Raw genomic sequence first — 27,929 nt, forward strand, 5'->3', positions numbered from 1 at the left:
GCAGGCTCCTGGCAAGCCCTGTGGCCCATGAAGAGACAAGCCCACACTGGAACAGGTTTGCTGGTGGGACTTGTGACCCCATGGGGGAAGAGTGTGAGGAGTCCTCTCCCGGAGGACAAGGAGCAGCAGAGACCACATGTGATGAATGACCCCATCCCCCATTCCCCATCCCCCTGCACTGCTGGAGGGGAGGTAGAGAAAATCAGGAGTGAAGTTGAGTGCAGGAAGAAGGGAGGGGTTGTGGGAAGGTATTTTATAATTCAATTTTATTTCTCATTATCCTAGTCTGATTTGACTGGTAATAAATTCAGTTAATTTCCCGAAGCGGAGCCTGTTTTGCCTGTGACGGTCACTGGTGAATGATCTCCCTCTGTCCTTATCTCAACCCATGAGTCTGTCATAGTTTCTCTCCCATGCCCAGCTGAGGAGGGCAGTTGACAGAGTGGCTTTGGTGGGCCACTGGTGGTCTCTGAAGAAGGGAAAGATTTTGCCAGTGAATTCCACAGCAAAGGTGCCATGAGCACAGGAGGCAGCACACACACCTACCCTGCTAAACAAGAGGGCTGGTGCAGGACTGTATCCATCCTTTAAAACACTTGGCCTCGGTCTTCCCTTGTTCTGTGTGGTGTCCTGGATTGAATGTTTATTCTGCATCTGTTTTTAAGTTCAAAGTGCTTGAAATAACATGAGGGTTGTGCTAGAGCTCTGCAAAGTCATAGCTTGAACTGGTGCTAATGACATGCTCTGGGCACAGAACAAAGTGGGGGTGTTTGAAGGAACAAAGACTGGTGTGATACTGCCAGAAGACTGTATATGGAGGGAAGCTTGATGTCCATGTCACCTTCTAGAAATGGTCCTTGTGAGGGGTCCTGGATACCAGCCCCTTCCAGGAAGAAGTGATAAGCAGAGCACAGAAAGGAGACTGCTGTCCTTTGCCATCTTGTCCATTTGCCTGTAGGAAGGGATTAAGGACACCTTGGCATCTTTCATAAAATCCACCAGCAGCACACAATGGCACCATGACGGCATCCCTCCTATGAGCAATGGTGCTGTGCTGCCAACAGCTGCAAAAGGACTGGCAGACCAGTTCTTCCATGAGAGTAAGGGATACAACAGGCTCCACCTCCAATTAAACCAATGCTTACTGTCAACAAACCACAATGTTTGGATAGCCCCAAAACACCTCACAACCTTTCAGAATTCACTCTCACAGCACCTCTGAATGTCAGAGCATGCCACCACTGTTCCTTTACAGGTCAGGAACAAAATGTGGTCCTGAAAACCAGAAGTGAGCTATCTGCAGCCTAAACAGGATGTCTTTGAAATGAAGAATTGAAACGAATTCTCCCAAGACTTTGGCACACAGTTCTGGACCATGTGCTTCTCCTTCCTGTTCCAGCATCCTGCATTGTGTGGCACTGCCCTTGTCTCTTGGCAGCACCACTGAACAAATAAAAACAACTCCAATGAGGTCAGGGTTTGGTGTTAACAGCCCCTAAGGGAGGAAGTGAGGGTTACCCCTCAGGAGCCTCTTGAGAACACATTTGCTTTTTTTCATATTACAGGAACAGTTGGGACCATGGTTCTGTAACTCATAGCCAAGAGGAGAAAGATGGATGATTCAGGAACAAGTTCCAGGACAAGACTGTTACACACAACAACAGCCTATGCTGGCAGATAAGCCATCACACAGATGAAAAATGAGATGTCTGTTGCAAACAGGTCTAGGTAATGTTATCAGATAGTTTTGAGGGCATGACACCATGTTCTGTGTTTAATGATGCCATCAAGTATGCCTCAGGTGCTATTACAGAGAAAAACCAATAAAGCAAGGAAGAGAGAAGCTTAGAAGTCTTCCATTCATGCCACTCCAATCCATTTGTGTATCGTGACAAAGAGCAGTTACTACAGAAAATCGTGGTTCATAGAGCAGACTTCAGAAAATAATCTATACTAGTGAAAATCGAAGTCAAGATCTTTTCCAAGCCACCTGATACACCACAGCTCACACCCACATGGGTGAACTCTGTTACAGCCCAAAAGAGGCAGGCTGCACCTCTCCAGCCCCAGGGTTGCTCCTGAGCTATGCCACCACCCAACAGAGTGCCAGTTGAGAAGAGCCACAGCAGCCAGACCATCCTTGCTGCAAAATGCCCCTGGGGGTTTATGGCCATGGAGCATCCTCAGCTGCGAGGCATACACTCAGCACTGCCTGCACCTCGTTACAGGGCCCCAACTGCTCCAATCCTAACTCCTGAAAATGCACCTTCCTCAGGCTGCCCTGAGGGCAACAAAAGGTCAACAGCAAATAAATGTGGTGAGTGCTTGAGCTGGGATAATGGGGCACAGTAAATGCATTGTGAGTTTTTAGCATGCTCCCCGGTATGAATTAGGCCCAGGCTAATTGCTTTCCCAAATGATGCCTGGACAAAGTTTAGGGATCAGTACAAGCTTAGGGCCCTTCCTGTTTTGGACACAGCCAGCTTGCTCTGGGGAGCAGAAGGATTTAGCTGTTGGACAGAAGCTACTTTATTCTAGTTGGCAAAAGCAACGCTACAGTTCCTCTCTGCTTTTATTTACTAGTTTAGCCACAGTCAAACCACCTACCAGAGCTGTGTATTTCACTGTTGTAATTTTACTCCCCCTATGATCTGGATATGACTGGGCATCTCAGGCAATATGGAAAGAAAGGGTTGGACTCTTACCCAAAATGTACAGAAGGTAATGGAAAGCATTTCTTTTGCTTCAATGACAATAGTCATTAAGAACTATCTGAATGCCACATTTCTGTGCAAAGGGAAATTTTTCCCCAGGCAGATCTATAAAATCAGTTTTATTCCTTTTACTAAAGGGATAATGGAGAAATCTAACTTTTAAGTAGTGTGATATGACCCAAGAAATTCAAGTGCAGAATGAAGAGCTGCTGAGTCCCAGATGCATCTGTCCTTAGGGCTGTTCCTTTTTAATTGACACTTCAGATGATTCCAGACCTGGCCAAATGCTGCAAGGGGCAAGTAGTAAGAGATGTGATCCCCCAGGTGTGTTAATTAGTACCAGCCTATAGTTATATAGCTAAATCATGCATTTTTGGCAAAGTTTTACAGATTGCTTTCAAAAATGGTATTCCAAAAGCTGATTCTTTGATCCTTTGAAATGAAGACAGAAATGTCTGCAGCAGGTCGAGGGGGAAAATGGAACAATGGTTTTATTAAGTCTGCTGAATTAGGAACCTGACAGCATTAGATAAAAGGAAAAGCCAGTCTCCCATCTCGACTTAAACTGAGCACACATTCACCCCACAGCTTCTATGGCCAGAAATTCTGTTTTACTCAGTGAACAGTAAAGCAATAGGGCAGCTCTGAATCCATCCTCATTAGCAGTCTGTCTCATCTATGAGCAGTTCCCTGCATCTGTCGATTAAAGATTTGTCCTGCCTTGGTGAAAGGAGCAGGCTCATCGATGAGGTAATGCTTTTTTATTCTAATTAAGGACTTGAGTCATCCTATTATTGTAAAGTCCATGAAACAAAACATGTTTAAATCTGCCCAATTACATCATGTTCAATCCTCTTCCAAAGGAGAAGTAAAAAAAAAAGAACTTTTGATTCTGTGTAGTTATAAATTTATCCTGTAGCCTCTCTAAAGGATTTCCTGCCTACTACTCCTCCTATCTCAGTTAAGTAATGCTGGATACACCTGCAGAGCGGCTCACAGTAGCTCCTGCACACCTTCAGTGCTGCCCAGCTCTGCTGCAAATGCCTGTGTGTCGCTGCCATACGGGAGGGGGAAACCAAAAGCCAAGAGTTCACTCAGAGGACTATGGAAATTATTTGAAAGCTGGTGCCAGCTAGTGGCAATGGCATTTTATTCCAGTTCCCTGGTATTACTTGGCTCTACAGTCCTTCTGTATACAGAAAAGTCCATCTTAAGTTTTATCCCTTTAGTACATTGTAAACAATGAACCAGGTCTGTTACAAATCCTATGAAATCTTTCTTAAAAGCAGACAATCTGCTTTAGCAATCTGGTCAAATTCCAAGCTGGGTATTTGCATTTACATAGGAGCAATTCCCTCTGCATTTCCAGTTGAATTAAGTGTTCTTCACTTATGGCCTGATGCTGCAATGAAGTGCTGCATGAAGAAATTAAGTCCTTGCTGCATTTTACCCCAGGTGTAGTTACATTTGTGTTCCGCTTGAAAACACCACCGGGATGGTACACACAGCTGCAACACTACACAGACAAGAGAGCTATTTTCAGCCCTTTGGGCTTAGGATGATGGCATAAACACAAATTAACTATTTATAAAACCCATTAAAGTATATTCTGTGTTCTAATCAGCAAGAAAATGAAGCACATTAAAATAATTACTTAAACTCTTTCCCAAAGGATCCTCATGTTCCACCTATGTATGCACTGGAATCACTCAAGCCAGTCATGACAGAAACTCACCACTGAACTCTAAGCCAGGCAATTGCTTAAAAACCTGCGGAAATAATGACTGCATAATCTCATGGGACCAAAAATCCAACACTAGACAGGGAAATATGAATGCAGATAAGGACAATGCTGGCACAGGGAGGACTCTCACAAGTTTTCCTTAGGTCAGGGAAATGACTATTTCCAAAATAAAAGAAAACACAGAGCAGCCAACTTTAGAGCTGTGAGTTGTGTGTCCACTCCAAACCCAACCAACAGTGAGAGTTCCCTAGCTCTGATCCCAAGGTACAGTTCTTTCTGATTGCCAGGAGCAGACATAGCAGCAATCATCTGTGCAATATAGAGCGCTTATGCACAGAACATATGTCAGCTACAAGCCTGGGAGTACCCAAAGACCTGTCTTCCTGAGCATAATTCCATTCAGCCTGCCCTCCCAAAGAAAAGCCATGAGAGAAGAGGGCCAAGACCTTCACATGTCCAACTCAACTCCCCTGGCTGGAAAGTACAGCTAGGAAAGGGTCTCAGGTCCACCGCCTGGAGCCACACAAGCCTTGGTAGAGTTATGCCAAGAGATCAGGTTTCTCCCACTCAAAAGATGTAACACAGGATTAATATGGATGATTCTGTGAGATCAAGCAGCTAAACATGGCTTAATTTTCCATCGTTTTCTTTCAATCACCCTCAACCTTCCATTTGTGGGGGGACAGCAAGATTTGCATTAAACAAACACACTGGAAGCTGTTCTCAGGAGATGGGATTGGCGGCAGAAGAGAAAGGAAAGCCCACTGCATGGGAAAATACCACTCACAAAGCATCTATCAAAACAAAAAGGTCCAGGAGAGACAAACTGGAGGGACTGAATTCCTGCCGACCTGCTTTACTCCCTAGTCATTCACTTAAAAACAACCCCAAGGAGAGGCTACAAAGTTGCCCCTAAAAAAGGTTGAGACCAGACAATTTATGAAAAGTGAGGCTTTTCCTTTAACTGGGTAGGTATTACAGAATTTTTGCTCCCTTTTCTTCTTTCTCCTCTCTTTGATGGAGAAGAACACTATACCAGACTATTATCCTTGGTTTGCAGAAAAATTTCATCTGTCAGTAGAAGACCAATGGGGTTGTTTACTGGGATGTTGTGAATTGCCAATCTGACAGCAGCTGGATTGGAATTGTGACAAATACTTGTGTCACTTGGCAAAGTGATGGTCAAACATGCCTTGCAACCTAAGCTTGTGACTCAACAACTGACAGAAAATAAAGATTTGCCTGTTTAAATCTCCGAAGGCTTCACAGCTGTGAGCATGAATACACACACTGCTAGGAAAACAAAGCTCTATTTTCTTGTTCATTGTTTTGACTATCTGAATTTTATTAAAGAAAAAATAACCAGTATCTTCTCTCTTCTTTGATGTTTTGACACCTTCACTCCCTCTTAGCTGACCGGGACAAAAAGACAAGTTGTTTTAATGCTGTGTATAAATCCTACTGAATTCAGAGGGGAAGGCAAACACGTACCTGGCTGGACCAAAAGGCAGTTGTGAATTTGCAAGTGGCTGAGGAGTAGGATGCCTGAGGAGTGGCAGGAATACAACCCTGCCAGCCAAGGACCAGAAGGCACAGCAGCTGAACACAAATTTTGACGAGTTTGCTCCAGACCATCTGTCCAGCAGACAGCAGCTGTGCTACGACACCATTCCAGCATGCAGAAATTTTCTTCCTTGGAGGGGAAAATCCATAAGCAAGTACACTGCCCTCACCTATTACAGCTCTGGGCACTCCACCAATAAAACCACTTGGAAAGATGCTAAATGCAGGATTCCCCTTAAGCTGACTTCTGCCTCTTCAACAGGCACTCTCAGCTGCCCAAGGTTTCTGGCAGAGGAAGTGAGATCAAATGTTGCCACTCATTTCATCCCTGAAGACAAAAGGCTGAGGCCGTTCCAGGGTCTTCTACCACAACAGGGAAGAGCAAAGGAAAGGGAGCACTGGGATCAGCAACTCAGGAGTCAAACTCTAGCCTGGCTGCCATTAAGGGGCTGGGAAACACGAAGGTGTAGGATGCAACCCAGAAACAACTGCTGGCTTGTGTACCAAGCTATCTCCTCCTGCAGCCTGCCTGGCTCTGCAGGCTCTGGCAAGGCCAGGGCTGGCTCCTGGCTGCTCATTCCCTGCCAATCTGCTGCTCCAAGCCATCACCCATTTCATCTGCAGCCAGGAAAAGCACTGAGTGCTTTAATAATCTCCTCACCAGCTAAACCCAGCAACAGCAAACCTCTAGCACTGGAGGTGCTTGAGCTTGACCCCAGCAATAAAGAGCTACACAGATTAAAAAAACCTCTGGCAGAAGACACCCAAAAGGTCAGCCCTCACCAGCCCCATCCCTTCCTAACTATTGTCAGGACTTAGCTGTATCTGTGTTTAAACACAACAGATGCAAAGCTTCCACCTACCCACGTGTCTGTATTCTTCAGGAGAGGCACAAATCTGGATGAGGAGAAGCCACCAGGGGAAATCCTGTAAACAACAGTAAAGGCACAGAGTCGAGATAGAAACGCTCCAGGGCTCACGAGGAGATAGAAGAACTCTTGCCTAGGGAATACTCACCTCTGTGCAGTTTGCCAGGAAAAACCTATGCCTGAGGAAATATATACTGACACAGAAAGATTTAGGGAGGCAAAGGAAAAAGGACGGAAGGGAGGAACTGTGTGTGGAGGAGAGCCTCCTGCGAGGGCTGCAGAGAGCTGATGAAGACAGGAAAAGAAAGCTCAGGAAAAGGTGGGTTCTCCCAAAGTGGTGAACAAATATTATCTCAGAAGTTAACTGCAGCTGAAAAAATGCATGCACTGAAAGGGCTGCTGCATCTTTTAACCCATGAGGCAGCCACACTCCTTTTCCAGAGTTGCTGCTACTTTGTTCAGAGGAGATGGTTTGCAGTCATTTTAATCAGCTGCTGTCTGATGTTTTTTGGAATGAACTGAATACAAGTATTAAATTCAGTTGTTGTTAACTCCAAAGTGGGAGGAGAGGGATGCTAAAGCTCTTGGCTTCAACATACAAACAGTAAAACTCTGTATTTTACCCACAGAGGAAGAAGAAAAACCCAATTCAGTTACTGTGATGTGGTTTTTAACTTGCTTTAAGATTAAGACCTAGAAATGTGAACTTGATCTTGCCTGAATTAAGTAAAAAATCCACAACTGGATGCCTGAATTCCCTACAGAAAGCCAAGCCCTAGGGAACCTTGAGGGCAGAGTGGAGCAAAGATGGCAGCAGGCAGAAAGCTCTGTGGGTAGAGGAACATAGGGCCATACTGGCTTTTTTAGTAATGCCTTCACAGCCTGGGCCTGAGCACAGGAGCTCAGTTCAACAATTCAAGCTGTTAGATCAGTCCCTGGTACCCCCCGTGGCGTGAGACAACCTGCCTTCTGCCAAACCATCCCAACCACAGCCCAGGAGGCAGCACAGGCCAGCAGCCACTTCCAGTGGGCATTCTGGACACAGCCAACCTCACTGAGAGGACAGGAGAATGTCATGGTACAGCCACGGCCAGACACTGCTCAGTCAGCCCTGGCCAAGGCACCCTGGCACGGCCGAGCTGGCTGAGCACTGCTGCTACTCTCAATCCCTGCTTCACACAGCTCCCCTCTCTCCATGCCAACCTCCCTCAAACCACTGGCAAATCACACCTTTTTCCATTGCAGAATTTTCAACAGTACCATCAAGTTCAGGTGAATAGCTAATCCAACTTGTGTCTCTCTTCCATGCCTTGCCCTTCAGAGGATTAGCCTCTTTCAGATCCATCACTCTTGTTCCTTTCATTCCTAAAGGCATTCCAGTTGGTGAACTCCCTGCAACTGAGACTAGCCACACAGTACTATTTTGCAATTTACGAGGAAAATCCTTTAAAACACTGTTAAAAGATACTTGCAAGCTCTAAAAACCCAGATACCAAAGCACCATGGTAGCCTACTAAGGTTTTAAAAATATGTATCTGCAAATGTTGAGCTCTATGGATTTAAAGAAGAGTGATAAAAGAGCAGTGACAAAGCTAAGTCAATATACCTAATATTGCCCCTACAATGGGGAGTTAAATATGTATCTGATTTCCTACTTATAAGGGAATTAAAACATTTTAACAAAGGAAAATTATAATGATTGTGGCTTGAGAAAAAAAACTTAAAAAGACCCAAATCCAAGAGATGCTAACTTTAAAAGAAGGCTATGAGACCCTTACAGTGACTTACAAGTCACTGTATACTTACAGTGCTAAGAAAAGTGAAGTAGAGCTAAAAGTGTGCCACTGCTACAAAAGTGAGTATACTGTAATTCATTCTCTTATGCACAGCTGATATCAAGGGATCATCTTACTCTGTATTAGGAGTGATTTTTCTTACAGGACATGCAGATTCTATCTGAAGCTGAAAAGATTTCTGCAAATGTCCAGGAAAACTTGTAGAGTAATTGGTGACAATACACTGGAATACCAATATTCCAAACTATCAAGAAAGGCAGAGGATGAAGAGAAGAAAACATATTTCAATGAATTTCAACACTGCATCCCACAAATGTAATTTAATTTTGAGCACCTTTTATTCTAGGAAGGACCAGGATTCTGGGGCAAAAAAGAAAAAAAAAAGGGAGGAGGAGTGTTAAATGATGAAAATTTGATCAGAAATATGTATTGTTTTTGACATGTTCCTGATTTGGACAGCAAAAACCCCTGTCTTTCTGTGGTTAAGAATCCCAGAACCACCCTGCTAACACAGAGAGAAAGCTGTGAGGCATAAGAACCATCAAACAGAGAAACACGAAGCTTGTAGATCATCATTAATACCGACAAAAGATGAAGAGCTGAATTGGCAAGTGAGTTTGCCCACCTGCCATCAGAACAACTCAGACACAGCCTTGAGTGCGAGGCAGAGAATCAACAACACTGGGATGTCTCTTCCAGGCAAAAGGAACCAGACCATTATGAGCTTCCACCTCGATGATCACCAGCAATACAAAACTAGAAAAAAAAAGGCCCTAGTTTAGCATCTTACCCCTAAGGCCAGATATTTAACTGGATATTGGGTGGTTCAGCAGCACAGCAGCAGTGCTGGGCCAAATCCAATTCACAGCCTTCTGGCCCAGGAGGAGAAGTTACCAAATGAAGCGTGCTGACAGCATATGGAGGCCTGTGCTACTGGAGCAGTTTCATCCTCATCCAGAAAGCAAAAAACCTGTAAGATTATGCCAAACACATGATTCAATTTAGGTCGGAGCTCAGCTGCTCAAAGCACTCTGGCCACCACTACTGTATGAAATGCACTGGCTTGTTTCAGTGCTGATTCTACATCTTTTCAATGGTTTTTCAGAGAGGAAAGGAACATGTTTTTTTTTCTTTTTTTTTCATTTTTAACCTGAATTTACTAGGCACTAGGGGACAATTTACTACTAAACACATTTCTCTATCTGCATCATCTCCTGTTTATTCATTCCCATGCCAAAGTAACTTCAAGCACATCTGAAGCACTAAAGCTGTGAGGCTGCAGCTACCTCTTCAAAGCATGTAAACACCAAACATTTTAACATAGAAGCATAGAAGACACCCTAAAATGGTCCCCTGAGAGCTGCCCATCCACTGACCACTAAGCTCCTGCCTTTGGCCTTTCACCCAGACACTTCTTAATAGATGGCACAGAGCTGGGATACAGTGCTGATGTCCAATCTGTTCTCCATTGATGTGAGCTGAAAATACCTTCCATGGAAGCAGGATGAGTTACAAGAGAACAGAAACAATGTAAAATCCAACCCAGGATTCTCATTTCCACTTTCATGTTTCTGCCCCAACACTGTACATGTGAGAGTCAAAAAATAATAATAAATAGATATGGAAGTTTCTTTTATAGATAGCCAGCCACTCCTTCAGAGTGAAAAACATCTGACTGCATAACATGTCATGCTGCAGCTCTGTCCCAGTGAAGACCATACTTCTTATATAAATGAAGTTATTTTGATTCAGTAAGAATTCTGTACTCATAAGGAATGGAAGCAATAAACTAAATGAGGATTAAATACCAGATTTTGTCATTCTTCAATGCATTAGAAGACCAAAATAATCAAGACTTTCAAATGCTATGTCAGACCGTGCAGAGCAGAAAAGCAAACTTCTTGCTTTTTTTGGCATAGCAAGCTCTTTACAGCTTCTATTTGTTGTAAGTTGGAAAATATAACATTGCATTTGCTAACCCAATAGATCATTTTCCTATCCAAAAATGGACAGCTGCTTTTGTAAACATACAAACTAAGGACCATTTTGTGGAAAGTATTGCTTTATCTAACTCCTCATTGTGAATAGCTATTTAAATTTTCAAACTCTTCTTTAACGTAAGAATAACTTTGATGCTGGGTAATTCAGCATGTTTTTTCAAAAGAGTAATATCCAATGTTTTCTGGTGATATTTAAAGGATTAACTATTTCAAGTATAAAGGGACAATATCTGGACATCTACAGTTGAATATTATTATAATGGCAGGAGCAAAGTCCAAACAGTGCTTCCAGTATTAATCATCCTATTTGACCAAACTTAGTGTAGGGGACTCCAGCTTAGAACCAAGAGTGAGTGATCCCCTGGAAATTATTTAATGTCACTGGGAAGCACCTAAGAGTGGTCTGGCTTGTTACTATCAGTTACTGCCTATTGCTATGCAGAAGCATTTTGAAAGCACAGGCTTGAGCCAAGACAAAACATTCTGTAGTGGCTGATGACTCTGGGTGGCTGAAAGAACCCAGTTGGGTCAGTCAGTGCTTACTGAAGATCAAGAACAGCCACACCTTCTCTACTTGGACATCTAAAGCCTGAGACACTCTAAAAAGTGAAGAAAACTGTCTGAAAATTACTGGACAGGTAAACAAACCCAGATACTGATACCAGGAAGCTCTGATTCAATTACTGTTTCTCGAGCTGTTACTGCTTATGCCTTAAATGTCATTTAGCATGTGACACCTTCAGACAAAGGAAAAAGGAAAGAAAAGTGCTCAAAAGTGGCTCCAGACAGTGTAAACAGAGTCCAGTGTACTCCAGAACAGCACATCCAGTGGATGCTGGAGGGTTGATGCTTTGTGGTAGAACCCTGTAGTACCCAGCAAAGAACCTTCTGTAGCTGGGACTGTTATCAAGGCATTCACGATGTCCCTGTCACTTGGATGTCCTGAGGAATGCACTGAAAAGGCACTACAATGTTTCTTCCCTCTACCAAGGCACCTCGTTCATGAAATGCAGAGTCTCCTCCTCCTCTGTGAAATTTACCTAAAAAATGGTCAATGTAATAAAAGGCCCAGATAAGGGGACAGTGACATACAACAGCTTTATCAGAAAGGCTAAAATTTAAATACCTAATTTATAACATTTTAGCCATACCTGATTACACCAAGAGGGTCTAAAATTTCCTCTTCTTCCTCATCTCCCTCTTCTTTTTTCTCCTCTTTTTTGACATTTTCCACTGATAAAAGCTGTGAAATTAAGTCAGGTGTCTTCTCTTCTTTGAAAAAATCCAATGCCTCATTTTCTTCATCTTCTTTCTCCCTGTCATCAAGCATGTTTTTACCCTTGAAGTCGAAGGCACTGGAAGATTTTGTTCCTGCAAAACACAGTAATAGAGGCAAAACTGAGTACATGGTATAACAACTACAGGTTTTTCTATACCTTGCCTGTTCCTGGTGGTTTTGTTCTGAGGAATGAAGAACATGATCAGCTTCTGTGAAACTCTTTCAAAGCACTCCCACTGTTCCCTTTATGCACTATGTGTCATTATGTGTCTGATCTGTTTACTGGTTTAAAGTAGTTAAGTAGAGAAAGATAGAGGAAATTAACTTTATCTGAGACACAGCAGCACATTCATTATTATTTATGTTTCTTCTACAGTCAACAGAAACAACAGAATTTCCACAGGGTGATTCATCCCATCCAAATAAAGTCGTGTGACAAGTTTCTCTCTGAAGTGACTTTTTCTCTCCAGTGGCTACAGAGAGACTGTAAAAACTCTGCTTAGATGTAGGTAGCTAACTTTCACATAGCTAGTTGGGATAAAATCCACTATTTGATACTATTTAATTAACTTGGGCTAAAATTAGAGCACTGGACAGCATGTTTCTAGAACAGCTCTTCAGTTTACGCTGAAAAATGAAGCCTGGAGTTCTAACACCCTTCACTATGCAAGATGCATCCAACTCAGCAAATTCAGCCAACTGAAACATAAAACTAAGTCTTCTCACCATACTTGTTACATGCAAAGGCCAGCAGAATGAGGAGAGAATGGTTCCTTGCTGTCGAGTTTCTGGATGTCCAGATGTCTGGAAGCAATTTAAAATAATGAGACTAGCTAAAAAAAGGGCTACTGAAAACTGTTGTGGATAAAATTTATGGTTACACCATTTTGACTACTGAAGTAACATGGCACGGGAGACTCATCTCACCCAGCTTTTCATGTCTGCATCTGCCAAATCAGGGCGAGACTTACATTATTCTAGGGCAAATTCTGATGAACAGGTCGCATTACTTGCACCCAGTCTGCCCACAGAATGCAGCCCAGCCTAGTTTACCTGCAGATGTGCACCATGGTTGGGTTAACCAGCAGGCAAAGATCAATCAACATGAACTTGGAATTCTCAGTGCAAGGGGTCTGCTTTCAAGAGAACACTGCCAGAGTGAAAAAACCCCAAACTGAAAACCAAACAAAAACCACTTGAAAACCTTACTACCTGGATCTTTCCAGGCATTAAGCAGCTTTGCCCCCTTTGACTTTAGGAAGCTGCCAATTTCACAGAACTAGTCTGGCCACACTTGATGCTTCTGCAAAATGGGCTGTTCACACTTGTTAGCATCTTGCAACTTCACTTACTTAAAACTAACCCTCCACTAAGAATCCTGCACAGCACCAGGCTGGAGTATTCCCTGCTTGGCAGCTCTCAGCTGAATTAAAAGCAGAGAACTCATATGTTCCATTCATTTGGTAACTCCCTACTACGCCCAAGGGACGTAAGAACGGAGCTATACAAATCACTAGAAAAAACAAGAGCTGGACATAAGGCTAAGGAAAACTAAGAAAAAAAATTTAAAAAAATTAAAAAGAAAAAAAGCTAACCAGAGAATGCATTTAACTAATAAAGAATCTGTCTCCTATTTACATCTTTCTCAGAGTCAATAATTTGCAAGAAAACCAGACAAAACACGGAAGAGTCGCTCACTAAGGGAGACCCTGCACTGTCCCTTTAGGGTCCACCTCCCCACTGACAACATATGACTATTTAGCTTTCTAAACTTATATGTTCTGAAGCACAGCAGGACATCAGAGACAGGACAGCACATTGCTTGCTTTGGAGGTATCTATCAACAGCTCTGAATGAGGCGTGTGTCCACTGAGAGGAGGGAAAAACACTAGCAAACATGACTGTGCAGCACTGTAAATGCACATGAGGATATTTTCAGTGACAGCCTTTATTCTGGCATTCTATAGTTTTTGGCTACCTATGGAACTTAACACTTCCATAAAGCACATTCATGTGAGACGGGACACTCACATCTCTTAGTTACCTAAAAATTCCAGTAACTCCGGACTCATTGCTAGATCCTCATCCTTGGAGATGAATTTCATTATATCATTGAACATAGCTCTTCGTTCAGAGATGTCAGATTCCCCCACAAAGAGAACTTTTCTAGGCAGGAGTGGAAGAGAAACCTGTGGATACCGTGCTGCCAGTCTCTGGTAGAGTTCTTCGATCTCACTGTACTTCTTAGAAACCTGCAATGAAAATGTGTTGCCTGGGTTAATTTCTTTGCAGGAGAGACAGGAGCAGAAAAGAAGCAGTTTAAGTGCTGTGAAACATTAACTGTGGAAACTGAAGTGGAAAACCATGCATTAGCAAGGAGCTTTATATATGGCCTAGCAAAAGCCTGTTATGTACCCAGTGAATCCTCAAGCATTGTTGCTGGTCTTCTAATTGTGTTATTAAAATCCACTGCTTAATGAAATTAAAGTTCATCGCCAGAATCCATTTGTCTGACTCATCAGCTAATGAAATACTGGGAAGGTCACTGCTCCAGATACTTTTCTGACAGCAGGAATCCTTGTCCACTAGAAGTGATGCCCAGTCCTGAGACAGGAGAGAAGAAAAGCCCTGCCTGGTAGGTATATATTGGAGAAGGCTGCCTATGTCTTTGCACTATTGTCCCATTCCTCACTCCTGGTGGCTTCAGTGCCCTTTGGCTGCTTAGGCCTAAAAAACTGTCATGTTTGCTGCCCTGCAGAGCACATAACACAAAAACCTAAGGGCAAAGACCTCAGCTGACCCCTATCTATTCAGTTCATCCATGAGAAAATAAAAATCAGCAACTTGGCCATGGCCTAAAAGGTTCTTATACAGGGAGAAGATGCCAACAGTGAATGGAGTAACTCCTTCTGCAGACAAAGACAGGAGAAATAAGGCTCAAGATATTACAAGAAAAGCAACAGCTATGGGAATGTTGGTTAGAAAAGGTGTGGCTTCTATGCCACATTAAGTACTGAATTCAGTAGCTTAAACCAATACACAAAACCCGCACGCAAAACACTATCTCTACATGATATTACAGATGCAATGAGGGTGACTGTCATGTTCTGCAGTATTATACAGATAATATATTTGCCAAGGCCCCACATGGCCTCATAATCTACTAATGTGTTTCAATTAATACAGACATTAAAAAAACAACCCAAGAAATAGTGCTAGTGGAGTGCATAGGACACAGATATTCTTTTAGGGTCCAGCTCTTATCCTCCTATAACACATGTTTCTGAACTCTAGTGGAGTGAATCCTGATTAACACTGCAGTATGTGCAGTATTGCACACACTGAGATGGATAAAAAAGATGGAGACACACAAGCACCACATCTTGGAATGCAGAAATGCAGAGTTTTCCCACCAACACAGTGATAAAAGAAAGTCAACCTAACAAAATGCACAGAAGGGAGATGAGCTACAGATTAAAGCAGAATCCCTACACTGCACCTATACAAGCAAACTAAACAGCATCAGGCACATTCCCAGGCACTGGAACCTGAGAGCATCTACTAGAAACCTCATTTACAATGTCTACTAGAACCTGACAATGTCTGGCACAGTTCCTACACTCAGGGCAGCTATCATGCACCCAGGTAACTCTTCAGCCCAAGATCATGCCCAGTGGAGAGACCTCTCAGCAGCCAGTTTGAGTACTGATGCACACTGCAGATGGTAAGAAAGTTTAATCCTGCGCATGCAGCCAGACCGTGCGAGCTGCTCTCCAGGCCAGGGAACAGGCCCTAACAATAACAGGCACACCTTGACCAGTTCACTGATTCAGATGCGGGCACAAACAGCAATAACCACCTCAGCTTTCACGCTTCCCTGCCTTTTGCAGCAATTATCAACCTAGCCAGATGATTTGGAAAAGCATTTGCATTTCAGCTGTACAATGTTCACTGTGGGTTCAGTGTCCAGTCACAAAAGGCAAGCAGCTCTGTAACAAACATCTGAAACACAACACCCAACCTGAGAAGACAGGGGAATGAAAAACAAGAATTTTAGACTTGTGAAAGCAACGAAGGTTAAGTGTGAGCAACACTGTGCTCCACATGTGGGATCTGAAATGCCATTCAGCAACCAAGTATTAAAGTAAGGGCAATAGAGATGTCCCAGAATATCGTAATCTTCCCATTGAAAGACACTCAAAAAAAAGAGGGGAAAGTAATTCCAGAGTTTCTAAAATGCTGTACATTTCTAGTTTGATAGGTCCCAGTAGCACTCTGAACAGGGTATGATGCCTGAGCACCTCCCAACAATACTGTGTAAGGTCAAATGTAAGGGCAGTGGGAATTCACTGGTGCTCTTTCAAAAGAATAAACACCACTACCCTCCACCCAGGAAAAAAAAAAAAAAAGTCTGATTTGTGAAAAACATTTAACATCGAATTAATTTCAATAATAACTACCAAATTAATTTCTGAAAGCATTACAAGACAGCAGCCAATCAAGGTTATGCCAAAACAGTTTTTTAAAATACTCTAACACTGAACTGAGATACATAAACTTATTTCTTTCCCCACTTAATTTTCATTCCTCCTCTATCAAAGTCTGTAAATTATTCATAAATCTCAATTTATGTCTAATTACACCACTGAACCTAAAGCAAATGCACACCCTCGCATCCCATCACTAATTGCGCCTTTGTGGATCTGCGTGGGCTTTGAACAACGCCGGGAATGCACACGCAACATGGAATACCAAGTGTGACAGCACTGTCTCCAAAGCATACTAATGTGCTTCCCAAAGCCTGCAGCACACCGTGCAGGCCGATATCCAGCAGTGCTGCGATGCCCTCTGCTGGAACACCCCGCTGCAGCAGTGAGGTCAGACCCACAGCCAAAACCATTCCCCTAAGCTTACCTAAGCTCAGAGGGGGCCCCTGCAAGCCCCTGCCAGCTGGGGGCTTCTCACCCACTGTCCCTGTGCCTCAAGCCCAGGCAGCCACAGGCTCCTTGACACCCTTGCTCAGCTCTGCTGCCAGATATACCTTGGGTTTGGTGCTGGGAATGCTGTGGTAAGGCTGGCTGAGCACAGACTGGTGCACTGAGATCCACAGAATGGTTTGGGTTGGAAGGAACCTTAAAGATCATCCAGTTCAATATGGGAGGGACACTTTCCACTAGACCGGGCTGCCCAAAGCCCCATACACTTGGCCTTGAACACTTCCAGGGATGGAGCAGTCACAACTTCTCTGGGCAACCTGTTCCTGTATCTCACCACCCTCACAGGAAAGAATATTTTCCTTACATCTAATCTAAACCTTCCCTTCTTCAGTTTATGGTCATTCCCCCTTGTTAATTCCAGGCCCTTGTAACCAGTCCCTCTCCTTCTTTCTTTCAGCCCCTTTAGGTACTGGAAGGGGCTCTAAGGTCAGCCTGGAGCCTTCTCTTCTCCAGGCTGCACAGCCCCAGCTCTCTCAGACTCCTCACAGGAGAGGTGTCCCAGCTCTATGACTACCTTTGTACCCTTCCTCTGGATCTGCTCCAACAGGGCCATGTCTTTCCTGTACTTGGGACCCCAGAGCTGGATGCAGCAGCACAGGGGCCTTACACAACTTCCAGGCAGGTTCCAGAGAGTGTATTTTCTCAGGTCAAATCCCAGACATCACACAAAGCATTCTCACACCTTTCCAGTCAGAAAGCACTGCTCTGCCGTGACAATTCTGGACCTTTTCAATTTGACATCCTCTGTCAATTTTCCAGGTACCAGCATGGAACAAAATTAAACCTTGCTTTTCCTGGTTATCACTTACGGCCCTTTGAAAATCCTTGATGGATCCTATGGCCCAAAATGTCAGGATGACAACTAAACGCTACTCTAAACCCCATTTTATCAATCCTATTAAGTAAACAAAGTTCCATTTGATTAAAATTCAAATATTTTTCTTCTGCTGCCTGTAATTCCTCCAGGTCTTGATCCTGCAGCTATCCTCTCCCCCTCCATGCCTCTAACTGAACTCTGTGAACACCACCTGTAAGTCAGCCTGAGTGCACACGCTTCAAGGAGCTCTGTCAAGTCACAATATCAAAGGCTCAATCTGTTTCACTTCAAAAGAGTTAATCATGCAAATACAGCAAAGCATGTGCACAATTTGCCAGGTCAAGACCCTATTTGCCTGTAACAATTAACATCCAACACAGAACTTAAAAGAGAGACAGAGATGGGTTGGGTATTTTTTTTTCACTAGGAACAAATAAATAAGTTGAATGTGATCAAGTATAGCTAGAAGGTCAAGAAAACCAATGGCAAGTTCAAAGTGAAAGTGTGAAGTTTGCTGCTAATCCCTCAAATCTCATGCATGTGCCTTGCCCCCCTCTTCCCAAGGGCCTCACGCATCAAAGTACACACCGGAATGGCTGTAGGATACGAGCCTGGGACTCGTAGCTGTGCGCAGAATTTGATCCCACTCAGTATTAACGTGACTTAATGCCTCCTCTCCCTTTAAAGCTCCTTTTACTGCCCCATTTCTGACCTCAAACTTGTCATCATATGCTTTGTATCTACTGCAGATTTCAACAAAATGGAGGTCTTAGAGCTAACTCAAACCCTTTGCCAGCCAGTGCACACCAGCAAAGAGCACTCTTGATTTTACAGTATTTCATGAAAAACAGGGCTACTGTGACTTTCTTCTTACAAAGCCCACTTCTTAACACTGTCAGAAAATGGAGATCCAGCAGCTCTGTCCTTTAAAAGAACTAGCTTTGGGTACAGGAATCAAAAGCATCCCTTCTTCCAGGCAGCACAACGCAAGATTTCGCTTGGAAACTCCCAATTCAAGCCGTACCAGAATTAATGTTGCCCGGTGACCCCGTGGGTATGCATTATGGTAGATTTTAATTACATGACCACATGCTGTTCTCCCCATCTGTTTTGCCTAGCAGAAGAGCAAAAACCCTAATATTTCTTTTTAATCAACATGAATCCTTAGTGGCTCCTGAACCTATTGCTACACTGAGCATAGATTTCTCCCCCCCCCCCCCCCCCCATCACAGAAGTCATAAAGTGGAGGAATTTATCTTCACAACACACCTGCATGGTCAGGAAAAAGCAACTCCGATGCACAGATTGAGGCCCAAAAAGAGAAGGCCAACATATGCAAAAAGGCAATGATAAAAACATAAATGAATATACACCCACGTACTCATACATCCCCACATTTTATGAGAGGAAGACAGTTCTATAGTAAATGCCTCCCTCAATTGTGCTATGCCTGTCAAACACCAGTAGTTATTTGTTCAGCTTTGAAAAAGAAAAAACTTGACTAACAAATAACTTGTACAGAAGAATCAAACTGGATGCAGACACAAAGAGAAGGCACTAAAGGCTGGGTGGATTTTTAATAAGGCTGGGAAAGGAGAAGTTAATTGCTAAAAAAGCTGAGGTGTGGCTGAAAGAAATGCCTCTAAGAAAAGTAAGCCTTTTCTTTTTATCACAGAAAATGGCAATTCTACAGGCAATAATTAAGTATCACCTTGGCAGCAGTACCAAAGAGAAAACCAATTTCCCTCTTTCGATACTACAAGAGTATTCTGACCTTTGAAAGAAATGCAGCTGACTTTTCCTTTAATTACCAAATATAACCTTAAGGTTAAGCAGTTCTACAACCCTATTTTAAATTTAGCATTTTTTAAAATTAAAGAATCCCTCCAGTTTCTAAGAATTTAGATCTGAATGTCATCACAGAAGTGAATTTCTTCTTCTGTTAATGCTTCACAAACATTTTAATTAGAGATGCCTGCCGTGATGCTGATTTTGCATAGTCCTGTTAAGGCTGGGGAATAGGGCACTCTGGATTGCTTAGACCCACAGTGAAGGCTCCACAGGTCAGATCTGGAATCTCCTTTTCATGTTCATCTGTTTTTTGACAAAGGGCTTTAACACACATCTCAATCTTGACATGATGGGAGGACAGAGCCTCACACTGCGCCAGGGCAGGTTCAGGTTGGACATCAGAAGGAATTTCTTCTTGGAACAAGTTGTTAAACATTGGAATGGACTACCCAGCGAGGTGGTGGAGTCAAGAAATGTCAGGACATGGCATTTGGTGCCTGGTTTAGTTGACAAGGTGGTGATCGGTCAAAGGCTGGATCAATGATCTTAAAGGCCATTTCCCACCCAAATGATCCTGTGATTCGACCCAGTGTGGTCTACATGGCATCCCAGAGATCACAGCTAGCTTAGAGGATGCTTTTTTTGCCTTGCTCACCATCATTTTCCAGGGAGGAGCCGCTGGAGCCGCACACGCCGCTGCCGCCCAGCGCCCGCCGGGCAGGCCCTGAGGGCAGGGCGGGAGCGGCGGCGCCTCCGAGGCCTCAGGGGCCGCGACCGGGCAAGGAGGAGCCACAACACACGCACCTGGCTCCTCCCCAGGTGGCCAAAACAGAGACAATCCGAAAATCCGTATCCAAAGACAATGAAAACCCTACCATGCTTGCCTGCCTTCTCTAACCTACCCGTCACCTCAGCGCTGTGACATTGGCTCCCTCCTCCAACGTGACAGTTTCAACAAAAGCAAAAAAGATGTCCCCTCTCCCATTCTGCTCAGAACAGGCACATAGTAGTTTCTTCTTCTTGCTTCAGATGTCTCATCTCACTCTGCTTTGTGATACAGATCTGATGTGTTAGAGCTGCTGCCCAGTGTAACCTCATCATTCTCTGCTGCTCCCCAGGTAGGTGGGGAAGGGTCACAGCTCTTGTTTGTGCTGCTCCAGCATCCAGCAGAACAGGGCACTGCACAGACAGTCCAGGTGCAACCAACATTCCCTGGCAGCCACAGGATTGGGACTTCTCTCCAGGTTAAGTTGTCTGTCTCAGCTCCCACGACTGTCAGAATCTTTTGGTAAAATGTGACTGAAGCTCAACTCACCCGAACATAGGTAGCCAGTGGTACCTTGGATGCTGTACTGTATTCTCACTGTTTCAGGGCAGTGCCAATGCCTTCCTGTCCTCTGTCACACCTGCCAGCCCTGTGCACACACCTTCTGTAATTTAGGGTTTCTCAAATGGTACCACACATTTATGTTATGCAAAGTGAGCTCCCCCACTCCACAGATGCTCAGCTACATCCTTTTCTGCACTGACTGGGATGGGAGTTTAGAAAAGCAAATGCAGACACTGATCATAGAGAGCAGATTGTTCTGCCCAGAAACAGGCATCCCATGCCATCTGAGAGGCTTTGGGGTATCCAACAAGCTTGTGTGGGGCAGGAAAATACCACACAAAAATCTGTGGGAGACCCACAACCTTCTGAAGGCCAAGTGAAAAATCCCAGGGCACCGCCAAGTGCACACAGTGACTTGTGTGCAACTCTATTGACCCTCAAGCATTTTAGCCTGTATTTGAAACCCCCCACCGCAGCTGTCTAAAATGCAGATGCTTTCCCTCTATGGTCAAAGAAGAGAGACACTTCCAGAGGATGAGTCACATCATTCCCCTTCTCCCCACTGACCATACAAGCAGGGACAACTCAGATTAAAATATCCAACTTACAGAGAGATAAGTTAGGACAGGTGAATCCCTCTGTTCCTTCCAGTAATACATACAGACAGGACTCATCGGAATGAATTGATGGAAAACATCCATCCTCAACCTCCCAGCTCATGGTTTTAAATTACTCTCACACAACAAACTATATAATATATCATATTTAGTCAGCTGAAAAAAATGTAACTGATGAGATAAATGTTATTCTTGTCAGGCTCCAACAGTTTTCTTCTTCGTGAAGAATGAAATGTCAGGAGGCCTCATCAGAGGAGAAATCAGGAAGGTTCATTTCACTTGAGAAGAGCAACTGAATGCTGAAAATCCTCCCAGAGAGAGGAGACATGGGAACACACAACCCCAGCAAGCAGGGGGAACTCAGTACTAAGTCTGTTTCTCCTCTTTTATGGACAATCTGATTTTATCAACTTATTCTTAAATGACACAAAATGAAGTTAGATGACAACAGCCCAGTTTAACACCTCAGGTGTAGTCAGATTCTATCTTCCACATAACTGTGTGGGAATATTACATAATATAAGCAGGCATTGCTGCATGAAAAAAAAACAACTGCACATCCCCTTCTCCTATCTGCCCATGTCTGGCCCTTCCTTGTCCTAAAACAAATTTTAATGAGGCTGTGCAACTCACAGGCTCAAGGAACAGGTGTAAATCAGTACTGAATAACAACCCCCAAAATGCCCATTTTTAGCCAGGAGCAATTCCTCAGCTGACATTATGGAATAGCCACATGACACTGGCACACAAAGGGAAACACTGTGGGAGCGAGAACAAGCAGCCAGGGATGAGGAGGGAGACTCCTATGTCATCACTGCTGCTTTATATATAGCATAAGGTGTGGGATAAATGCAGGAGATCTCATCAAGCATCTCTTTACAACACTGACAGATGTTTATCTGCAAATCAGACCTAAGTTTAAATAGGCTTTTATCAATCATCTTCCATGGAGTGTGAGTTACACTACAGGTCATGGTCTACCAGGTAACCACACACTCACATCACTCTGACATTACAGTTATCACCAAGACATCTGAAAAGAGCAGATGTTCACAGGATGCAAGAGGGTGTGTCCTTTTACAGTCAATGGACAGAGAAATGCACTTCTTGGGAGTGGTTCAGCAGGCGGCTGAAAGAAGATCAAATAAAATACCCTAAAAGCATCTTTTCCCATCAGGTTGATAGACAGTCCCAGGTGAAACAGCTTAAAGTGGATGTGCACATGCCATAGATGACATTAATTTCACCTGTTTTAAGTCATGCGCCGTGTTCTCAAACCTTTACTCTGCAGGTATAATGGAAAAGACAATCCAGCTCAATAATATTCTATATGGACACTTCCTTGTAAAACTCTCTTACCACGGATTTTAAAAGCCGTGTCAAGGTAACGGGTCCTTTCAAATAAGCTGTTATATATTTATTTCATGCTTATGGACCAAGTCTAGTATTGATACATACATTAGAGAAACTAATTAGTAATTAGTAGCAGAACTTACAAAAAGCTTAATTGGTTTCTATTTGTTGATCCATACTGAAAAATGCATTAAAGGCAACAACAGTCATTGTCACTTTTAGCTCCTGGAATAAAAAGTACAATTACTGTATGGATAATGGAATATACATAATGGAATAGGAATTGGAGAAATGGTACAGACTGTGTTGTCCTACCAAGGACCTTGACCCAGAGAGGCTGTGATTGATGACAAAGCATCTGCTACATCACGACAGAAATAATCAAAGCTGATTAAGAAAGTGATCACTAACACAGCTCTGATTAAATATTTACCATAAATTGAACCACATCTTCAGGCTTGTGCTTTGCTGATTTGAAGGCAGCCAGCCGGGTAACAACGACAATGTGATACTCGACATGGCCAGACATCATCTTCCCATGGATTTCCTGGTATTCTGGCACTGACAAATCCAGCCCTGTGTGTGTATTCTGAATTTGCCTAGGGAAGAAAATACACAGAGTTCAGGCATTGGCACAAAGACTTTTAACTGTCCCTCTCCCAGGATCCGGTTAAAAGCCCAAGAAAATCAGTGCAAAGGTTCTCATTGGAACAGCACATCAGGCAGACCCAATACTGTTCCTACTCTACAATATGACAAATTTGGACATGGCCTGTATTCCATGACAAAGCACCTGCCACAAGCCACTCCAGGCAACATGCCAGGAACACAGCATTTCTGTGAAGAGATGTGGATTCATTCAGAACAGGACTTTACTCACAAGAATTGAAAGTGTTCTTACCCAGCATGGCAGGGAGAAAATCCCATGATCTCTCATCAGGTTTATTTTGAGAAAAAGGTCTGTTCATTGTGACTCATGCCAAGCCTTATCCACCTCTCCTTTATCTAAGGACATTCCCAGGAATGACAGAGACAATAGCTGAAAGGGGCCATGAAAGGAAGAAGCAGCTCCCTGGAGCACAGGGACAACTTGAGGTCAACACCTTTGTGAAGAGCCAACCAGGGAACTTGTGGTCAACCAGTATTGTTGTCAAACAGTCTAAATGGCACACTAGCCAAAACATCTTGGCTTTCCCACAGAAAATCATACTGGAAACAGAACTACCTGTCCTTTCATACCCAGTTAAAGAAGACCATCACAGCATTAACCTCTGAGAGTTGCCAGCAGTCAAAACCACCCACAGCTCCTCTTGAAGGAGAATGCAACAGGGGACCTGCTGCTGCAGTTTACTCAATGCATTTTTTTTCTCCTGCCAGCTTCAGATCTACAGAACTGTGGTGTCACCCTCCCCCTGGATTGCCACCCAAGGAAATATTTATGATGTTTTTGCAAGAGGAATGCCAGGATCACGTTAGAGTACTCACACATCAATAGAAGACCAAGCAGCTGCTGTTGGAGCATTAAACAGTATGTTTAATGAACTAAACAGTCTGTTTCAATAGCCTGAAAAACAAAACTCATCAGAGATCCATCCCTTCCCGAAAGTTATCCTATGCCAAGCCACAGCACACTTGCTATCACTGGAACCAAATATTCTGCCAGAATTATAAGTTTATCATCCAGAGGATTGAATACCCTCTGAACAAATCTCTGAATACATCCTCCCTATGTGTGAGTGAATGTTTTTTACTGAAGTCAGAAGGGAGTGATTAAAAGAAGACCAAACTAAGATCACTAAAGATTTTTTCTGCCTTTTTAAACCTTAACCATGAGGATTATCAAGTCCCATCTACCCTGGATTTGCTGTGGATTGCAGAGGTGTCTTGAGGAATTATTACCTCCTCCTTTAGGAAGTTTAGATTCATTAACACAGGTGCCTTTTCACCAAAGGATACATGATGCATAGAACTTAATATACACTTCAAGAGGCTCAAACAATCTAGTTTCAAACGAAGTTTCAAAAGACTCCTCCCATCATGTCAAAACTCAATCAGTTCTTATGAAACCTGAGCTTCCCCAAGAAGGCAACCTCTGAATCTCTAATGCAAAGTTTGAATAAAAAGCCTTTTAAAGAGAGTATCTTGGGAGTTCTTGATAAATAGGACAACAATAAACAAGCGCACAGACCCAGTTTTGTACCCAATCCTCTTTGCAAGCCATGTTTAAAACATTAGGGCTTTAACAACAGCTCTACCATCTCCAGTATTTTGATGATGCTACTCTGTCTGCTCCCATTCTGTTCTCATGTTCTGCCAGTCAAGAACTTCACTTTACACATCCAGACAAAATGTTGTTCTCAGTTACACATGGTTGGTTCTCACACAGGACCAATAGCGCCTATGTGTGAATACACAGGTGCCTGGCTTTCACACAGCAGCCTGTGGTACCTGCAACTACAATCATCTGGAGTGCTGCCTCCTTCAGTGGCAGCCAAAATGCTGACTCAAAGGGCACCTGCCAGTAAAAGCAGCTGGATCTGGAGTTTTTAGAATATACCTGCAGCAGAGGATATGCTCTTATAAGAGACTTATAGATCACAATTGCCTTAAACACTGCTAAGATCACCAAAGGACTTTGCCCATTATGGCAGACTGCATAAAGAAGCAACCCCACATCTTCGACCACCCCAAATTTGCCCCTGTGAATTCCTGAAAATATGGACAGTAAACTAAGCCACGTGATGGGGACTTGAGATAAGATAAAGGTGGCACTATTGATCAAATTATCTCAAGCCTAAGGAGAGGTAAACAAGGCCAGGGGAGAAGAGCGTATCACTGCAGGGAGTCCACGGGGAAGGCCAGCTCAGCAGCTGTGCTAAAGGTCAGCTCTGACTGGAGGAGACCATAATCCACTGCCTCAGAAGAAGAGACATACTGAGCACAGCACACTCACACGTAGGCCTGAAGGTATTTATCACTTCTGATGGGGCATAACAAGCTCAACTAGAGGCAGCTGTCATGTCTTAAAAGGTCATAAACCATCAAAGACACCCAAAGCATCCCAGATTTACTTCTGGGGCCTTCCACCAGAGGACCATACGTGATTCAAAGTGTAGCAAAAGACAGTGCAAAACTTCCCCCTGCAGGGGAGGTGCTTGGGCATTCCCACATATTCCTAAATGTATATTAACTCATTAAACTCTATGTTTTGTGGGACCCCTACCACCTAAAAGGGTGAAGGACCAACAGAACACTGCTGGATCCACAAGGTGAGTGATTATCTTTCTACTTAATTGTTCTCTCTGCTTCTCCCCCCACCCTCTTTTCTGTGTCTTTGTCTCTCTCTCTCTCACATTTTACTGTTAAATCCATATTATTGATTTTGGCATAGGGTCTCATTTGCACGTTAATTCGGGTAGAAACATCTCTGTCTAATAATCACAATAATTGGATCTTAACAGCTCTCCAGATGTGCAATCACTCAGAAGTTGTGACTGTAGCTAAGGCAGCTAAAAGGTCTGTCACTTGTACTCAGCACTCGTACTTACTAAACGAGGGAAGTGTGAGTTACCAGTCCTTGAAAGGATGTGTAGATGTGGCACCTGGGAACAGGGTTTAGTGGTGGACGTGGCAGTGCTGGCTTAATGCTTGGACTTGATGATCTTCAAGGTCTTTTCTATCTCAAATGAGTCTGTGATTCTACTTCTGTTAACATAGTGTATAAATGACTAATTAACCTGCTTTTTACCTCTAATATAAATAAAAGGAGTAATGACCAGTGAACCATCCTCAAGTGGCCTTGTTCAGCTGAAAAGACCAACCATGTACAGACGTTGTGAGATGACACAATGAAAACTTCCCTGGAAGAGCTGCTGCATTAGAGAGTTCTAAAAATGTCATGAAGTTAGTAAGTACCTTATCTATAACCAGGGGTTTTCTTTTAAAGTTGTTAGAAGTCTGCACTGAAATGTCATGGAAAACGATTAGAGGGAGGGGGAATAGCTACATTTTTGTTTGTTTGCTTTAGGCCTTATGATCACTTTCATCATTATCTCCTACAGGAAACCTACCCCTATTATCTCTTCCATAGCAACAGGATTTCTTTTTAAATATAAAACTGAATCTAAATGAACAGAAATCAGCCGGGAGGCTGAGGCAGACAGAGCGTGCTATCCAAAGTGCTCCCTACTTCTTCTAATGCCTTCAAAATAAGAAGCCTTAGTGTTTAATTAATTAAATATAGTTATTGTTATTCTAACAGAACCAGCATCTGCAAATCCCAAGACAGAGTATAGTTTCACTGCATTTTTCACATCAAACAAAATTATTTTTACACTTGTAGGTTTAAAAAAGTGCAGCAAAGGAGAAAACTGGTTGTTTAAATGGGACACACAGGTTTACTGCTTCTACTCTTTATTTGAATCTAGCTTATCTCCAGTTTACACTTTTGTCTACCATACAGACAGTTCACCAGAGACCTGGGCACATGGTTAACCTCCCTAACAGGAATCACTTCACCCAAATACAAGGAGACCGTTCATACCAGTAACACTGGTGTGAATCAGATCATTGCACAATCAGATCATGCAGGATTGGCTCAGGACAGAGGAAGTGGAGACAATAAAGGTCGGCTGAACAGAGCAGCTTCCACAGTTCACGGAAGAGCCAGTTTTTCATTCCTGTTTTTTTTTATTTGCATATAGTAATTAAATTGTATTTTAATTATTCTGCTTTCTGTACTGAAACGCCAACATGGGGGGGTTGGAGGAGGGGGGGGAATAGCCACCTCAAGCAAGAAAGTAAAGTTAGAGATGGAAGTACTGCGACCAGAGAAACATTTATTCCAGTGTCTGTGTGGCCAGGAGAGCAGGCTCTGTGCTTCCTGCCTTGATAAAGTCAGCCCTGCCAACAGCACCCAGCTCCAACAACCTCGGTCCACAGGAGAACAAACTGTGACATCCCCGGTCATAACAGAAGGAGAAAGAAAATTATACAACTAGTTTTATTTATTAAGTGAAGGCAAAGTACTTACCAAACAATTTATTTCTCTGTATAGTCT

The 27,929-nt window shown here is 43.3% G+C and overlaps 1 protein-coding gene and 1 long non-coding RNA gene across 3 annotated transcripts in view; one reads left to right on the forward strand and one right to left on the reverse strand.

Moving 5' to 3' along the window:
• Nucleotides 1–27,929, reverse strand: part of HS1BP3 (HCLS1 binding protein 3) — a 50,446-nt gene that overhangs the window by 21,033 nt on the left and 1,484 nt on the right. The window contains exons 1-4 of one of the 2 annotated variants that reach the window (XM_069011670.1): nucleotides 23,772–24,219; nucleotides 23,304–23,469; nucleotides 14,010–14,217; nucleotides 11,838–12,057 (exon numbers count right to left, since the gene is read on the reverse strand). In XM_069011670.1, the coding sequence (XP_068867771.1) occupies nucleotides 11,838–12,057; nucleotides 14,010–14,217; nucleotides 23,304–23,469; nucleotides 23,772–23,797 (620 nt within the window). In that variant the 5' untranslated portion in view covers nucleotides 23,798–24,219. Of the gene's footprint in view, nucleotides 1–11,837; nucleotides 12,058–14,009; nucleotides 14,218–23,303; nucleotides 23,470–23,771; nucleotides 24,220–27,929 lie in introns of those variants that run through there. The other variant, XM_069011669.1, reaches the window with a different exon arrangement.
• Nucleotides 25,890–27,773, forward strand: LOC138108689 (uncharacterized). Its single transcript, XR_011150054.1, has 3 exons — nucleotides 25,890–26,139; nucleotides 26,637–26,777; nucleotides 27,333–27,773. It is a non-coding gene; the product is annotated as an uncharacterized lncRNA (long non-coding RNA).

The sequence above is a fragment of the Aphelocoma coerulescens genome, chromosome 3, assembly GCF_041296385.1.
Source record: "Aphelocoma coerulescens isolate FSJ_1873_10779 chromosome 3, UR_Acoe_1.0, whole genome shotgun sequence".
Lineage (NCBI taxonomy): Eukaryota > Metazoa > Chordata > Aves > Passeriformes > Corvidae > Aphelocoma > Aphelocoma coerulescens.